Source organism: Episyrphus balteatus, chromosome 1 (assembly GCF_945859705.1).
Source record: "Episyrphus balteatus chromosome 1, idEpiBalt1.1, whole genome shotgun sequence".
NCBI lineage: Eukaryota > Metazoa > Arthropoda > Insecta > Diptera > Syrphidae > Episyrphus > Episyrphus balteatus.
This window is the reverse complement of record NC_079134.1, coordinates 160,947,664-160,966,336: the sequence shown is the minus strand read 5'-3', so window position 1 is coordinate 160,966,336 and position 18,673 is coordinate 160,947,664. Positions and strand designations below refer to the sequence as shown.

The 18,673-nt window shown below is 28.8% G+C and overlaps 1 protein-coding gene across 1 annotated transcript; it reads right to left on the bottom strand.

The window, feature by feature from the left end:
* Positions 1-9: 9 nt before the first annotated feature.
* LOC129916710 (uncharacterized) lies at positions 10-18,117 on the bottom strand. Its single transcript, XM_055996821.1, has 5 exons — positions 17,356-18,117; positions 17,038-17,275; positions 4,130-5,109; positions 4,006-4,057; positions 10-201 (listed from the first exon to the last, which is right to left on the bottom strand). The coding sequence occupies exons 1-5, from the start codon at positions 17,393-17,395 to the stop codon at positions 147-149; spliced, it is 1,365 nt and encodes a 454-aa protein (XP_055852796.1). The 5' UTR covers positions 17,396-18,117; the 3' UTR covers positions 10-146.
* Positions 18,118-18,673: the final 556 nt, after the last annotated feature.

Below are 18,673 nucleotides of genomic sequence, written 5' to 3'. Positions count from 1 at the left end.
TAATTCTCTTATTTTTTTTTTTTATATTATATAAAATCGAAATATATTTATATTTATTTGTATCACATAATTTTATCTTATTTTATAAATAATATTTGGTACTCCTTAAATCCTGGCTTTGTATCCTTTCGGTTTGGTTTGACAATTTACACAGAGTTATCTGGATTTGATTGATGCACTGATGTAGATTTGTTGATCCCACTGAAATGAGAAAGAGTTTGTTATTGTTGCTTTGTAGTTTTTGCAATTAGTTTTTTTTTTTTTTAAGGTTTTTTATTGTTTTGAAAAATAAATTAAATTGCTTTTGTTTTTTTTTTGTTTGTTTGTAAGTTTTTGTAAAGAAAGAAAAATAAAAACAAGTTTTTTTTTACAAATTCAAACGCTTTGAGTCTTTTCTTGTTGGATACAAAATGCGTTTGAGTTTTAAGATAAGATTACTACAAAAATTTTGTTATCAATTGATTGACTCTCTTGATTCACAAACATAATTATTATGATAAAGCAAGGTTATCAAGCTGCAGTTACTGGATTTCAAGGTGTTGACGAGCTTTAAACATTAAGATAATCAGACTGACAGGTAAGTTGTATTTTATGTGTTGTTTGACTTTGGTTGGTGAAGCATTTGAATGCAAAGTTTATTTAATCATCTATAGCTTGTCAACGTTCAACCATAAAACAATTGAACTTGATTGTTTTGACCACTACTACACAAGTATGAATGGTATTTAGTCTTTCTTTTTAGTCGACTACTCGTAGTAACAACAATATTATATGTATAGCTTTTATGAGTACTAAATATACAGTTTTACTATATAATTTAAGTCAGTTAAAGAGTGATTTGTTATAATTATAGCATTTTTGTTATTTATTATAATTAGTACGCCTACAACAACTTCTATGAATGAAATAATAATTAATTAAACCGACACTTTGCCAAGTACCTAGTATATTTAGAAAATTCAATTATTTGCATAAATTGCACGTGATTTCTAGAAGAATTTATTCATTCAAGTGTGAAAAGTTACACCCACTTTTTTTCAATGAGTTATTTGTTTGTGGTTCTGAATAATTTTAGCTTTCAGAACTAAAAAATGAAACAGATTTTTTATCTTATAGGAACGGAAAGGAGAATAATGGAAATATCATTAACTTTTGTTTATATTTAGTGGACTTTTTTTTTTAAATTAAATTCAATATTAAAGATTTAGTGACCTTAAGTCCCAATGCTTTTCGCCCAAGGCACAACAGTTTGGCTGATAATTTGTATCCTTCTAAGATACTTCCTTACCGCGAACGGGCAATAAGGTGCATGAATTTATAGGAATTAACCTAAAATATTTGAATTCAGTCTTCGAAGTTCAGTCAGTAAAAATCAAACACAGAGTCCAATAACTTATATGACTTAAGTAAAGGTATATGACCTAAGTCATTGGAAAAGTCTTGATAAGTGTATTATTTTTTGGTAAGTTTATGTTTCGTGCAGTGAACGAGCTATTAAAGGTCTCATTTCTCGTTCATTTTATATTGGAAATAGTCGAATATTTCGCTTAAAACGAGTTTTAATCGCTTTTTTTGCAACACATGACAATACTTTCAGATTGGTATACGATACTTTCGATATTGTACATCTTTTGAAAATATACACATTTTTTCTGAACGATAACCTATATTTTACGGTTATTTTAAAAAAATATCGTAGTATAGCAAATATTTTAGAAAAAACTCATTCTTACTTGCGATATTTGAACATAGGTACACTATTATAGGTACGGTGACTATCGGTTCATTATAATAATGAACTGTTTATTATGAATTATTTTATGTCAAAAAACATACAACAAATGTTCATTATTTCAAAAACTGTTCATTTTTTTTGTTCAATATTTATAATCTTTTTGAAACAAAAAGATAATGAAATGATATTGCGATCGGGTCCCAATTTTCCGAATGTGCAAAAATCATAATGTACCTAATTTACTAATGAATAATGTTGTTGGTTAAAATATTTCCTTTAGGAAATAAAACGAGAACGTTTCAGGTCAAAAAGTTTTTTAATAATAAAATATTAATTTGATATTTCATATAAAACAAATTAAGCAAAAATGTGAACAAAATTTATAAGCAAAGTATAAAATACTCAAAGTAATAAACCCTCTGAGGCGAGGGCGTATTTTTAACATTTACATTATGAAAAAGAGAAAAAAATTTAGTTCAAATAATGAACTAAAACAAAATGTTAACCGAGTTTCTTTTTTCCTGATCGCTATAACTACCAAGTTTGAAGTAAATCACTTTAGTAGCTTGGGCTGCAGCTTGAGAAAGATATAATTATGTATGTACATAGAAACACAAACAGATAGAATTGCAATGCCCACTTTTTTAGAATTATGTAAAATCATATCGTTATATCGAGTTCAATTTTTTTTTTTACAAATCCTAAACTCTATCCTATAGTTACGGTGACCATTTTTTTAAATTTCAAATAATGAACTAAAACAAAATGTTAACCGAGTTTCTAACTTTTTTTTTTGTTAATTTCAAAAAGTAACACAAAAACAAATCTTCCCGAAAATCCAAATCAAATTCCACATTTTTTTTTAATGTTGAAATTTTTATTTGAAACTTCCCGTCCAACTAGATACTGTTGTCCTCTGACTTTTTAATGCAATTTTCACAAAAAAAAAATGCTCGAATATTCGCCAAAAGCTTTTGGCGAATATTCGAGCATTTGCATTGCATTAAAAAGTCAGAGGACAACAGTATCTAGTTGGACGGGAAGTTTCAAATAAAAATTTCAACATTAAAAAAAAATGTGGAATTTGATTTGGATTTTCGGGAAGATTTGTTTTTGTGTTACTTTTTGAAATTAACAAAAAAAAAAGTTAGAAACTCGGTTAACATTTTGTTTTAGTTCATTATTTGAAATTTAAAAAAATGGTCACCGTAACTATAGGATAGAGTTTAGGATTTGTAAAAAAAAAAATTGAACTCGATATAACGATATGATTTTACATAATTCTAAAAAAGTGGGCATTGCAATTCTATCTGTTTGTGTTTCTATGTACATACATAATTATATCTTTCTCAAGCTGCAGCCCAAGCTACTAAAGTGATTTACTTCAAACTTGGTAGTTATAGCGATCAGGAAAAAAGAAACAGTATGAAATTGAATATCTTTTCCTGATGCGCGTTTATAGAAATCAGGAAAACTTACGTCAGTGAACACACACAAAATCTACCTAATCTCTTCTTTTCCTAATTGAAATAAAAAAAAAAATTTTCGTATGCAGTGGAACAGGAAAAATATGAAACACTTGAAATTAACGGTAATTGCCATATACCCTAAAAAAGAGTTTTTTAAAAAGGCTTTCTATCTGCGAGGTATGCCCCTTAGATTTTTTTTTTGGCTAGACTTTGTTGCTGAATGTCTGACCTCCATTATTGTCTCCCTAAAATACAACCGATTTTTATAAAACAAGGAAAAGGAACAACTTACTTCAATATGCATTACTTAATAAATAGGTTGATCTTGTACCGTGTAGATACAAATTTCTGCGATCAAATTTCTCAAGCTTTTTTATTTATTAAAAAAATCGAGAGATTTAAATGACAAATAATAATAACCATATTCAAGATGTAAAGAATGTTGGTACGTCAATTTGAGTCATTAATTTGGAAATTTTGTTTTAACTTTTTTACAATAAAGGAGCTGATACAAAAAAAAAGCAGTTAATGATTGACCTTTATCTCAATCACCGCAATTTTATCAAGAAAAAATTATTACACATTTATTCCAAATACTAACGATTTTCACAATCGTGACAGCCATCAATGCTAATTTTTCTATATTTTCGAATCAATCTGCCGTCAAATATATCATCAATTTACATATAAAAACATCTGAATTAGCGTCATTTAACATTCCAACTGATCATCACATTTTACCATATTACCATCTAACAATAAGTTAACATGACAGTTAAATTACAAGAAAACATTACTTACATTTTGTTATTGTTTTTTGTATCTTCATCTTCCTTATTTTCTTCATTTATTGCTGCAATATATTTTAATACAATTAGTTATGTTAATTAGAATTGGAAAAAATTCTTGGAAAATTAATACTTACTATCAAACGTGTTTGGCCGATTGTGGGTGTTGGCAACGCCGCCACTTTGATAGCCTGGATACATTTCTGGAATAATTTGATCTGGCGAGGGATACATTGTTATGTCGACAGTTGATTCCTTGTTTGTTTCTTCTTTAGGTTTTATAGCAACTTCATCATCTTCCACCCACCGATCTCTAAATGCTGGAGATCGAAATACTCCGACCAGCACCAAAAACATCAAAACACACACTCCAATTGCAATACCCACCCATGTGAGTATTCGTGATCGAGTGTCTGGTAGTACATACTCTTGGATTCCACTTTCTTGAAATGCAGCACGACCAAACTTATCCCACATCAATTCCAATTGAAGATCACTCAATCCGGCTACCTCACGAGGTGTTAGATCTTCAAGAAATGGATCAACAACCATTGGAGTTAGACTTGAATCATTATAAAGTGTGATTGCATATTCAAGTTCAATGCAATTCTCAGAATTTGGCCAACTTTCAAAACATTCTGCCACTCTGGTAAGAGTGACATTCTCTGGTGTAGCTTTCTCTAAAGTCAATTTCTCAGCTTCGATGTAAGAATTTGCAGATTTTGCCAATAATTCTTTTAGTTTATTCCAAGTTGTTTGGATTTGCTCATTTCTATCAACTACCAAAAGTCTACTCGAAGTTTGCAACTGATCATAGGATAAGGTGTAATCAGGTGGCTGGGTAGTTGGTGAACGAATTTCTCCATACGGAGCATAACTAAGTGAAAAACCTCGGTACGCATGTCCTTCGACTGTTCTAGCTTCGAAGATTAAATTTGCTCGGGTAAAACCCAAAGATCGAATGTTTAAAGGTTCTTTTAGTTTGCCAGTTAAGATGATTGGACGGCTTTCACTTCCATCTGCATTAATTGGTGTCAGAGATATGTAGTCAGATGTTGGATCAATATCCAAATCAGTGACAATGATGTCCAGGCCGTTAGCATTGTTTACGGATATACTGAAAAGAAAAATATTTGTTTTTTCAAAAATGTATGTGATTCATATATGTATAAAAAAAATAATGTAGATTTTAGGGAGCTAAAATAAAGCTTGATATGCATACTAAGCTTAAAGAAAAAACTTATGAACCCGAGTTCATTGGATGCATACATATTTTTTAAATTAAAAAAAAAAAACAAAGCATGCATTCTTGGAGCTTTATACCGTAGCTATATCAAATTTTTTTTCTATATTTTTTATTGACTTTCGGTGTACCTACAATAATGGAAGGTTGAACGAAAGAAGCCTGGGTCGAATTACGGCAAACGTTCGTTAACGTATGGTTGCTATGTGTCCCTATTTTATTCTACTAATTAAATAGAGATCGAAATAGTCAGTGATTCGACCCATGATTTCTTAGAAATAACTTCGATTGAAAACCACACAATGCATAGTATTTGTGTGAGCAACTTTAAATAGTTGCAATACAGCTCCCAGTAATGTTCTCTAGTTACTTTGGGAATGCTAATAGAATTATGAGAAGAATACAATACTTTGTTTTTAGACCTAAAAGAAAGTTTAAGTCCTGGTTTTCACGGCGCTTGACACCCCTTACCCACTCATGAGATCAGGAATTTTAGAAAACGCGAAAAAAATACCCAAACAGTTTTTTAACAACAGTGGACTAACGTAGCTCTAACTATTATATGGAAATGCTTTTTTTTCAAACTGGCTATTTTGTTCGTCAAGAACCTAAAATTAGGATCTTATTTGTAGTGAGGCGGCTTAGCATTAAAAAAGAGTTCAATCGTGCACTTTGTGATAAAAGCATGAAATTAACATCCTTGGTAGTACTCAATATAAGAGTTATTTTGAGATATTGGGCCACCTTGTATTCCATCCGGAAGGGTAGATACAAGACTTTTTCTGTGTTGCACTTGCTTTATTGCATATCATAGTATAAGTAATAAAACATTTTTATTATTATGATACATGATTTCGAGGTATTTTCTAACGCCCAATCGAATAAAAACATTACCAAAATGTCTCGACCATCATGTAAAAAGTTATTGGACTCTTTATGAATTATCTTTTACTCAAAGAGCTAGAGTCATAATATTACCAAGTACTCCTTGAAAAAAAGTGGTAGGTTGATAAAATTTTGTGTGGACGTTTCATATACCATAGAAAAAAATAATAAAATATGTCCACCAAAAAATTTCAGGTCAAAGGGTGTTTTTTCTAGCGAGAAAGAACACCTTTGAAATCGTACCATTGCACCACCGGAAAAATGTATGAATTTTTTGAACTACATACATATTTTATACGTCCTATGAGAATCAAAAATAAAAAAAAATGAATTATATTTACCATCTACAGAAAACTGTAATACAAAAAATGGGACCACGTGTTGTATACGTAATCAAAATAAGATTTTCTGTGCGATTTATTTTTGGATCTTTAAAAATAAATTACCGATTAGTTTTTTTTATGGCAGAAAACAGCGATATTTTCTTGAATTCTGTTTGTTTTATAGGCAATATTGACCATAGAGTTGGAATCGATGATATAAAAAATACGTTTGGTCTAGAAGATTATATGTACCTATCATTTTAACATAAATTTGATAGTAAAATTATGTTTAACCTTAAAAAACAAAGTTTTCATTAGGTATGTACTTTTATGTTTATATACCGTTAGCTACTAGTTTTTGTATGTTGACACTTATCACATTATCTAGGTATCGATTTTCTTTGTAAAAAAAAAATATCTTCATAGATATCGTCAGAAACTTTTCAAGGACGAAACACTTGATTAAATACACATATCTGATTAATAATAAATTGATATAAATAAATAAACTTTAAACATTTTACAAATAACAATTATTATCATCTTATCAATTAATTTTTCCTGTTTCTTACTTGTATGTTTTTTTTTTTTTTTTAAATGAGAATTTTAAAAAATGACTAATCGATATCGATCAACAAATAAATGTATCTCAAAAATAAATAGTTAACTTATTAGTTCGGGAATTTCCCTATATTTATCAAAAATATGCTAAAACACAACCATATTAAGTGATCTTAAAAAAAAAAAAACAAATAAATATGTACTTTATAAAAATATTGTAGCAACTGAAATTTGATCAGAATGCGGAATGAATTTTTTAAACAATCAATAACATCAAAGACAGATTGCTATGATATAATATTTTTCACTGAAACTTTTGCAACAAAATCAATAAATAAAAAAAACAATAATATTTAGGTTTAGGTTTATACAGAGTTATTGTTAACGTTTTTTTTTACGTTATTCAATTGCAAAGATTTGTTCAGTGGTTTCTTTGTTTTAAAAGAAGAAAAAATGGATGTTTATTTCTTTAACACTCAAAGTTACAAATCATTGCTAACAACTGCTTTGTTTTGCTTTACCCATAAATGTTAGTGATTTAATTTAATAAACAAAATGAAGTAGTTAACAAAGTAAGAGAACTAATTTCATTCAACTATTGTTAATTCGCAAACTCTTAGTTCAAAATAATAATATGATAAATTTAAGAAGAAAACTAAATAAAAATTGACTCTAGAAAATTAAAATACCTAGTAATAAAAATCAAGGGGCACGGTAGTGCCCAGCCAAGTTCTCTAGCAACTTTGGCACTACACCCTTATTTACAGGAAACAACTCAGGCCATTTTCGACCCCCCTCTAACTTCCACACCAAAGATGCTAGAAATTTCAAACTCACTACATTTGTTGAGCTCGTCAAAACCAAACACCTCACAAAATTTCAGCCTCCTACGATGAGTAGTTTCTGAGATATAGGGCTTCAAAAATCGCAAAAACCGTAACTGACTCACTGACAGATCATCAAAATTATGGAGAACTTCCCGATATCGTAGAAATTTGAGATTTTCAATTCAGGGGGCGTGGCATCCGCCCATTTCCGCTGAATTTTCATCATATATTATAGAGCACTTCTGATTATCGTAGAATCTTGAAATTTGGTAGAATAGTAGAGCTGGTAGTTTATACAAAGGAAAAAATTTAAAACTTGAGAATTTCAGCCAGGGGGCGTGGCAACCGCCCATTTCCGCTGAATTTTCATAAATTATTATAGAGCACTTCTGATTGTCGTAGAATCTTGAAATTTGGTAGAATGGTGGTGCTGGGCGTGGCAACCGCCCATTCCTGCTGAATTTTCATCAAATATTATAGAGCACTTCTGTATGTCGTAGAATCTTGAAATTTGGTAGAATGGTGGAGCTGGTAGTTTACACAAAGGAAAAAATTTAAAATTTGAGAATTTCAGCCAGGGGGCGTGGCAACCGCCCATTCCCGCTGAATTTTCATCAAATATTATAGAGCACTTCTGTATGTCGTAGAATCTTGAAATTTGGTAGAATGGCGGAGCTGGTAGTTAACACAAAGGAAAAAATTTAAAATTTGAGAATTTCAGCCAGGGGGCGTGGCAACCGCCCATTCCCGCTGAATTTTCATCAAATATTATAGAGCACTTCTGTATGTCGTAGAATCTTGAAATTTGGTAGAATGGTGGAGCTGGTAGTTTACACAAAGGAAAAAATTTAAAATTTAAGAATTTCAGGCAGGGGGCGTGGCAACCACCCATTTTCACTGAATTTTCATCAAATAAAGAGATTTTATATTCCACAGCCATACCTTGCAAAAAGTAGTGAAATCACAACAAAAACATTACTGTTAAAAAAAGAGCCAAGTTATCCTATGTTGAAATTATGCTGGCACAAAAAGTACTGAGATGTAAAAGTGTACCAAGTTCTAAAGTTTGGGTTCAAATTCGTATCAATAAAATTTTCATTGTTTACTTGGCAATTTTTGAAATAACTTAAAAAATCGGTAATTAAAAGAAAAATTGTCAAGAGAACAATTTAAATTTTATTGATACGAATTTGAACCCAAAGATGAAGAAATATCTTCATCTCAGTACTTTTTGTGCCAGCATAATTTCAACATAGGATAACTTGGCTCTTTTTTTAACAGTAATGTTTTTGTTGTGATTAATCTAACATGGTTATGGTTTCGATAAGTTCTGAAGAAGGTCTCATTAAGCTTTGAAGGTTAGATAGTGGAATTTTAGTTTTTGAAAATCCTCTTCTTTCTAAGGTGTAAATTTGAATAGAGAAAAATACAAACCTGTGCAAGTGACTTTACTTGAAAAGCAAAAGCCTATACTGTAGGATTTTAGACTTGTTTGTTTGTATAACTAGTTTGACTGTTTAACAATTTAATTAACTTCTCAATTTCACCAAATGTGGCCTTATGTTAGCAACTTTGCTGCATTTAAAATAGCTTCAATTTACCTTTACAGGAGATAGAATGTTTTTTCTAAAATCCACCTTTACTTAATCTTACCTAACCTCTCAGCTTTAACTTGCGTACTGTCTTTCTCCATAGAAGACTGTAATTAATTCAAACAGGATTACATGGCGTATGAGTAATGTAATACAAATCATAATTTTTCTTGCGATTCATTTTTCGTTTAAAAAAAAAAATAAATCACCAATCAAAAAGTTTGTAATTTGTTGCCAAAACTCTTCGATATTTCTTCGAATTATGTTTTGTAGTGCCCATACATTTTTAATGAAAATTAATTTTGAGCACTGGCCAAAATAATAAAGGATACAATGAACAAGATTAATTATATAAAAATAATGCTTATTTCAGAAGATGTGATATGATTTCAAAAAATTAAAATTTGCTCTGGATTAGCAAAAAAAAATATTTATACTTTTTTATTTTTATGTGATAAGTTTTGTTTTTTGAATTAACACTCATCCCACATATCAAACACACGACTTTCTTCATAAAGAAATATCTTCATTTGATATCGTCAAGGATAAGAATTTTTTTAAGGACAATGTCCACTTTCGTACAAATTTATCTGATTAAAAATAAATTGATATAAATAACTCAAATTTAAACTTCGAATTTTACACACAGACAATTTAATATCATCTTCTTATCAATAAATATTCCTTGTTTATTTTTACGTAGTATGATCATAATTTTAAAAGTGAGTTTGAAATTTGAAAAACTGACAAATCGTTATCGATTAACAAAAACATGCATATAATTAATAAACAAATAACAATACATTTCAGAAATTTTCTCATATTAAAATTAAGAAACAAAACAATACCATATTTAGTGATCTTTAAGTAACAGTGTACTTTGTTAATATTAAAGCAGCTGAATTTAAGTAAGAATGCAGAATGAATTTAAGCTAACAATAATATTAATAACACATTGGTATGGTATGATATAATTTTTGCTTCGATGAAATGTTTGTTATGAAATCAATAAATGAGAAAAAAAAACAATGATGTTTTAACTCATATTGTTTACGTTTTATAAGTTCATACTCGTGCATTAATTTAAAAGACTTAAACAATGTATTTTTAAATTAAATGTACATGGAATCTTAAAGCAACAAAAAATTGCTAATTAAGATACCTAACAGACAATTTTTATTATATGGCTGTTGAAATTGAGATAAATCATTTTTTTTTTTTGTACAGACTTAAAAATGCCAAAAGTGCAATAAATCCATTGGTATAAAGAAATTAATTAATTAAAAATAAAATTTATATGTACGTTCGACTTCACTTCTTGAAGGTTTAACAAGCCTAAAAACACGCACCATAACCATGCCTGTTTGCTGTTTCAATCAATGAATTAAAAAAAAAGACATTTTATTAAGAAATATTCCATTATGTGCTTATCATTGTCTGAGACCTTTTATGATTTCCAAATAAATCTACCAGGACACAAAAATTCGGGACTGCTTTGATAAAATCGTCTCTATAAAGAATGACTTTTGTAATCGATGAGCCAGGTTTGGGTATTGATTTGATTTTCTTTAGGGTTTTTAACCGACTTCAAAAAAGGAGGATGTTTGTTATTTCTCAGTAGGACTGCGTGATTTTGATGATTTTAGTACCATTTTAATTTGTTCCAGTTGTGGTCCATGAAAAATACATAACATAAGTTTTAATACATGGAAGTCGTTCTTTTTTTTTGGTTAAAGTTTATTTAATTTTTTAATATCCTTATAGACCAGTGCCGATGCCTTCAAAAACATTAAAAAGTACAAAAAAAATCATAGTAGAATGAAACCCATTGGAAAAATAGGTGAATATGATGAAAATTAAAGGAAAAATAAATTACGGACGAGCCGAGTTGGGGAAGTGGGTGGGTTGAGTTTTTAATGGTACAAAATGGTATATCTCGATTTCCGGCAAAACTACAAATACTATAGAAAAAAATTGTATGGCAAAGTTGTAGGTAATAAAAAGATCTACAACTTTTGTATCAACAATTTTTTCACATAACCTCAAAATTTATGTGAAAAATTCAAAAAATCGAGTTTTTGGTTTTTTATTTTTATCTTTTTCAAAAACAAACATTTTTCTACGAAATTTGGTGAAAATTTACCTTATTATGTCCCAAATACACTGTAATTTATTTGATTTAAAATATTAATTTGTTTACCTTATTTTGACTTAATACCAAAAAAACACCCTAATTTTCAATCGAAAATTCACGTGTCAAAATATCAGCTTTTTTCAAAACGTCGGTGGGCATTTCGTTCGTTAAAATGTCTATTTTCTGATGGTGTAAGAAAAAATTTACATTAGTATACTATAGAACATGTTCTCGTAAAATTGAAAAAATGAAAAAAGCTTGAATTCGAAAAAAAATTTTTATCATTGTCTACAATTTTGGCCTATTTATTCAAATTTACACTTTTACTCAAAAAACGTAAGATTTCATGTAACATTGATAAATCTTTCTACTATGATTTTTTTTGGTTTCAAAAATTATCGACCCTGGTCTATTAAGCTTAAATTTAAATTAACTCCTATAAATCAATCAGAAAAAGATTAAAACAATTTAGATATTTTCTTTTTTTTTGTTTAGGTACATTTCAAATTATGTATGTCTGTTGTATCAGTTTTTTATCTCTAAGCAACAAATCATTTTTAATACAGAACGAGCTAATGATCATAATATCATTATAATGACTGTTCACTGAGGCGTTATAGACACATTGTTTTGTTCTGCGTTAAATTATTATAAAAAATTTAAACAATTTATAGATGTATGTACGTATTAAGTATCTAACAAATAGGCTTTTGGCAAACAAAATTGTCTGCACGCTTAGCCTAAGTTTATGGTAGGTTTAAATAGGTTTAATTAAAATTATAATTTGTCAGGCATTTTTCTCACCAAGTCAATTTTATGACAAAAGAATTTTTTTTTTTGTTATAAGCTTTAAGCAGACGATTTGCAAAAGTCAGCAATATGAATCTGACGAGTGAGAAAATTAGATTTTCCTCATTTTAATGGATAGTTGGACGATGAAAATTAAAATCACGTTCAACGTTGAGGTTTATAAAATTTTCGAAGCCACTCCTGTTTGCTTTTTTCTTCTTCTTCATACCAAAGGTTTCCATTCGTATATGGTTGACTGAAATTAACTTTCTTTGTTTAGCAATTTTTTTTAATTTAATTCAAAAGATAATAATCTTTTTTCGATCAAGATATTTTATATCACCCAGAAATAAAGTAAATCGCAGTACATAGTATACCCAAAGTTCAATGGCCACTCTTTTTTAATAAAATAATTTAAATAAAATAGCTTCTCTGCGCTGCTGGTGTAAATACAAAACCATTTTACGGCTTATTATTCGAAATGAACAGAACCGAAATTAACAAAGCCATGGATGGAAATAATAAATGTTGTTTTATTAAAAGTGAAATCTTCTCCAATCTGATTCAATTTACAAAAAAAGAGAGACACACTTCAGCCTCGTATAATGAATTAACGCATATAATAACTTATTGAAATTCATGGCTTCAGAAAATCAGAAGTTAATTTTGACGGAAGTAAAATAAGCTCCAAATTAATCGATGAAGTTTCATTTTCATTTCAGCACACATGTGTCTTAAATGTTTCTCGAATACTAAATTAATAATTTATTTGTACCTACGTAATTAAAACAAAAAGTTTAGCTTGCATTGAAATATTAAATTTCTGTTAATTCAATTTCAACAAAAACATCATTTATTTCATTGATTAAGTATTTGTTGGGTTAGGTGTGTAATTAGATTTATGGTTATTAATAAGAATCCATTGATGCAATAAGATAAAGCTAAATAATATTTATTTAAGATTTGTTTTTTTCCATTTAGGTAATGCACTTTCATAGTGATACGAATACGTATCCATTACAAGGTTTTGTTGATATGGATGATATTTATTACAACTGATATTTTTGTGTCATAAATTATTTCGATTAAGGTTATTACGCTCTTCACCTGGTTTATCTGTTAGCTCGTGTTTTGTTTTAATAAACATTCAAACAAATCTAAGGCACATACAAAAATTTAACACTTTCATTCGTTGACAACCGAGAAGTTAGTATGTTAGGATTTCACTTTTTTTAAACTGTAATAAATAGTTTATAAAATGTTTGCATTTTGACTTAGTTTTGAAGAGAATTGTGTATGGGAGGTTAAATTTAGCCCTTTTTTCTTAAAGTTATAAAACTTGTCTTATTAAAAATCGTAGTTAATTTCACTAAATTCATGAGTCTGACTATTTTGATAAAGGATTTCAAAAATGATCAGAAATATTTTGAGAACACTTCGGTATATCTATTCCCAGAGCGTTGTACAGATTTTTAGATTTAGATCTATTTTATTTTTAATTTACTCAGTAAGCTAGAGTAATTTTCAGAAATTACGCCATCCCAAAAATGGTGCTTTAGCCAACATTGTCTTTGTCATTTTTTTTCTCGTTATGATCTAATGAAATTTGCCTGATCCTCTAGATAAGTCTCTTTCAGAAAACTAGATAATGCTAAAATTTAAAAAATGTTAAAAAGCAGAAAATTCAAAAAATTTATTGAATTGAGTTTTTTTTTGTGAAAGTGTTTCCGGAATGATTTTTATTCGTTTTCAGAAAATTTTTACATATTTTTAAAATCAACTTTCAATTTTGGATTTTTTTTACTTAAAAGCTTTCTGGTTTGTATCGAAATGGTTTGAGTCATTTGAAACAATATAGAAAAAAAAAAAAAACATACAGAAAAAAATATTTCATAAGAAAGGACATTCATTTTGGATTATTGTATTTAAAAAAATTAGCTTTTACATTAAGAAGTGCTGCGGATTACTGTATCGAAGATGTACAAGGCTTTTTGGCAAAAATAAGCAATATTATACTTAAAAGAATTTAAAAAAAAAACTTAAGCGGGGAAAATGAATTTCCGGGAGAGATAGTGACTATTTGTAAGGAAACCTTTTGCCATCATATCGGAAACTGTGACACTCCAGAATTTATTTTAAAATTTCCTTTGCAAGCCAATCAAAACAAAAAAAAAAGTTAACAGTTTTCTATAAATCAATGCAGTGCACAGTGGGTACCGCCATAGGTCAAAAATAAAAAAAAGGAAATGTTAGTTTTTTTAAAATCCAATGATTAAACAACGTTTTGCAATCTCCCATCGAACCAAAACCAAAAAAAGTTTGACGGTTACCCTTTTTTTCATTTCCATTCAAAGTCGGTATATAAAAAAAGGTACAGTTTTCTTATCTCTGCAGTTATAAGGTGTTAACTTGCGATAGTGATAGCGGGTGTTAAAAAATTGTGAACAGTATTAAATTGTTATGGATATTAAATAACGTTAAGGCTAATTGTAATGGGGCTCGTTAGCGAAGCAATTTCAATCATTTTTATTTACCTTAATTTTCATTAAATTGGAGATTTATGTAGTTGGTTTGCCTTCAAGTGCCCTCTACAATTTAAGTTCTCAATAATAGCGTAGTTTTTCCTCCTTTTTTCCCCTTTTCGAGTAATACGATTTGAAATGACGATACACGGAGAAAAAAAAATACAACGTAAAACTAAAAAAATTCCTTTTTGGCACTATTATTTTTATAAAAGACTGAACTTGAGGGTAAGGGTAAGGTGCTCGACTGACAGCTAGATTCCGTTTCCGGCATTAACCATTGTTTTTTAAATTAACAAAAAAATTGTTTACCTTTTTTATTTTTCTTCAAAATCACAAAAATTTTAAAAAAAACTGACTTGATGCATTTTTTTGCATAATAAAAAATAAATATAGTTTCCTGCATGGTGTTCTTGTCGAGACTGCCGACTTAAAAAAAAAATGTACAAATCTATTTAATAACTAGGTACTTGCACCTACACAAATAACACTGGTCAACAAGGTTTTTGCCACAACAACCAAAATATACTTTTCTACTAGTTTTTGATGTGCTGAACTCGAATCTGAAGTCAGAAAATTGTTATTGGGCTCCGTTTTTTTAAATATTACCGTTAGAAAATTTCAAAAAACGTCATTTGGCTGCTTTCGAGGTTATGTTTTTATGTGGGGTAATACATTATGAATAAATTTGTAACGGTGGCTATAAGAACTGCTTTTATTCTTTCAAAAAATGTTTAAATCTTTCCGATATCTCTTTTACTCCCCGAGAAATTTTAAAATTAAATAGCGGTCTTTGAATCAGAAACAACACTGTCCAACCAAATTAAACTTTTTTTGCCACAAGAACCAAAATATACTTTTCTGAAGGTTTTTGGGTTGCTGAGCTCGAATCCGCAATCAGAAAAATTTTATTAGCCCTAGTTCTTGAAATATTACCGTTATAAAATGCAAAATAAAGGTTTTTTTTTATAACGGTTATATTTCAAGAACGGAGGCTAATAGAAATTTTCTGATTGCGGATTCGAGCTCAGCAACCCAAAAACCTTCAGAAAAGTATATTTTGGTTCTTGTGGCAAAAATTCTGTGATCTTTAAATTAAGTTTAGTTTCTCTTTGGCTTATTAACTGAAACTTAAGATATCTCGAGCAATAAAAGAGATATCGGGAAAATTTAAACAGTTTTTGAAAGTAGAACATATTTTGTTATAATAACCGTTACAAATTTGTATATAATGAATTACCCCACATAAAAACAGAATGCGAAAACAGCCAAAATTACGTTTTTTAGCATTTTATAACGGTAATAATTAAAAAACGGAGGCCAATCAAATTTTTCTGACTTCAGATTCGGATTCAGCACCCCAAAAACTACTAGAAAAGTATATTTTGGTTCTTGGGGCAAAAAAAAGTTAAATTTTGTTGACCAGTGTAATCTACAGTGAACATTTTTGCACAACCAAAATTGAATAAAAAAGAATCTATTAAAATTAAAGGGACTATCTTTTTATTTGTGTTTATACTTTTAATTTCAATAAGCCATCACATATACAATTCATCATTGAATTATTTCATCATCATGCCAACAATTTATTTTGATTTTTAACTTTCTCGTTAACAACTAAAGCGATTTAAACGAAAATTTTGTTTTGTAAAATTTTCAAAAAAGTCAGGTTTATTTTTTTTTAAATACTTATGTACATATGTTAAATTAATATTTTTTAACCTTTTTTTCAATGAATTTAATAAAACTTTGTTAAAATAATTTGTAAAAAAACAAATTTCTTCAAAATTCAAATTTCTTCATTGTACGAGGTGGAAAATTACTGCAAACTTCCATAATGCCAAAACTTTTTATTTGAATTATATACCATTCTGACTGTCTTAAAAACTTTCATGGATATTTAGTTCTTATTGAATTTTAAGATAATCTTGAATTAATGGATTAAAAGAATTTATACGAGTTTTCAACTCCGATACGAGGTTGAATGTTGATTCTTTATTTCAGTATAAAATCACTTATCTTTCAAACAATCAAATGTTTTTAAAAACTGATTAGATTGGAAATTACTGACGTAGAAATTTTGTAGAACTTTATGGTCTCGAAAACCTATACAATCAGGGAAATTTTCCTCATAAAATCTCCTCTCTAAAAAAAATTTCAAATACTCACCGTTGTTTGACAATTTTCGGCACAGGATATGGCAAAGGATAATTGTTTGATGTAACAATTTGTAATCCAGGATTTTCACTCACTGAATCATCACTACTCCTACTGATACCATTTACAATCGCAAACGATTTTTGTGATCTCAGATATTTATCTAAAGTGCTAAGTTGTGGACGTTGTACCTCATCAATAATGGTGGCAGTAAAATTGGTTGTATTTTTTAAGCAATTTGCCAGCGGCACTATAAAAAAAATAAATTAACACATATTTGTATTAACTAAAAAAAAAAATATATGATAAAAAAAAACTTGTCAAACTAACCACTTAAAATGACAACAGCACATAACACTCGAGAGTACATTTCGTCGGAACTCTTTTTTTACGAGTATATTAATTGAATGAAATAAAAATTGAACTTCAGCTTTAAAAGCTGATTTGAATCTTTCACTTTGAAGTTTGAACTACTTTTTTTTCAAACAATCTCATAAAATATAATAAAAATCGAAAAAGCAGTTTGCGAATTGATTAGTATTCCGGTTGTGCGAGTATCTCAAATGCGCGTATTATGTTTTATCACCAACCGTTTATCGAAGCAATCACTTTGCTTGAGCGATGGTAGATCGGTAACTGCTATTTTTTGTTCCGTCAGCAAAAGATACTCCTCTCATACAAAAGCGTATCGCGTGCGTCTTGCCAATTACATGCCGTTTATTTTGACAAAAAAAAAAAGGTTAAACAATAAACAAATGTATTTTTTAATGATAAGATAGCAAATTGTATCTCAAACAATTTATTGTGAAGGGTATATCCACTTGACTATTGTCTCTCGATTGTAACACGACATAAAGCAATATTGACAGTTTTTTATATTTCAACATTTTATGGTGATGACGATGAATGATGACAAACTGATTTATTGACGATCGAACTTGGAAACCACATCATTAAATCAATAAATGATATTTCAACTTATGTGGTTAATCTAAAAAACAAAATCCTTGGATAATAAAATAGTTAAATTGGTTTAAAGCTTTAAATTTTTTCTGTAGCTCTTATATACGACCGATTAGTACAAGAGTTTCACAGGTACTAAAAGTTGATAGTAAACAAAGAGCCATGAACACCAGAATACTACCGATTTAAAGATGTTAGGTTGATATTTTTTTTTTTTTTTTAATTTAATGGATTTAACACATTTTTCTTCCCACTTGCGTAGATTAAGATATTTTTTTTTATCAGATATGTAAATAAAACTTAAGTAAATTTGTATGTTTTTGATATTGAAAATGTTATCCAACAATCAAATTTTATTTTGAAGATGATAATAATAAAAATATTTTTATCATCGTCTACAAACTTTCTCAATTATTAAATTGTGATTAGAAAATAACAATTAAAATTGTTATCTTCTCATCTTAATTCTTAAGAGAATTTTTTGTTATTAAATTTTGTGACTCGTGGGGTGTGAAATTTTGATTACACATCAGTAAAAAAATTGTTTTGGTTTTATTTCTTAAAATAGTATTGCGATTTTTGTTTATAGGCTATCGCAATTTTGGAACTAAGATATGGAAATACAAAATTCGATTTTTCGACATGTTTACACTAAAAAAATCTAGGAATAGGTAACTGCCTTTAA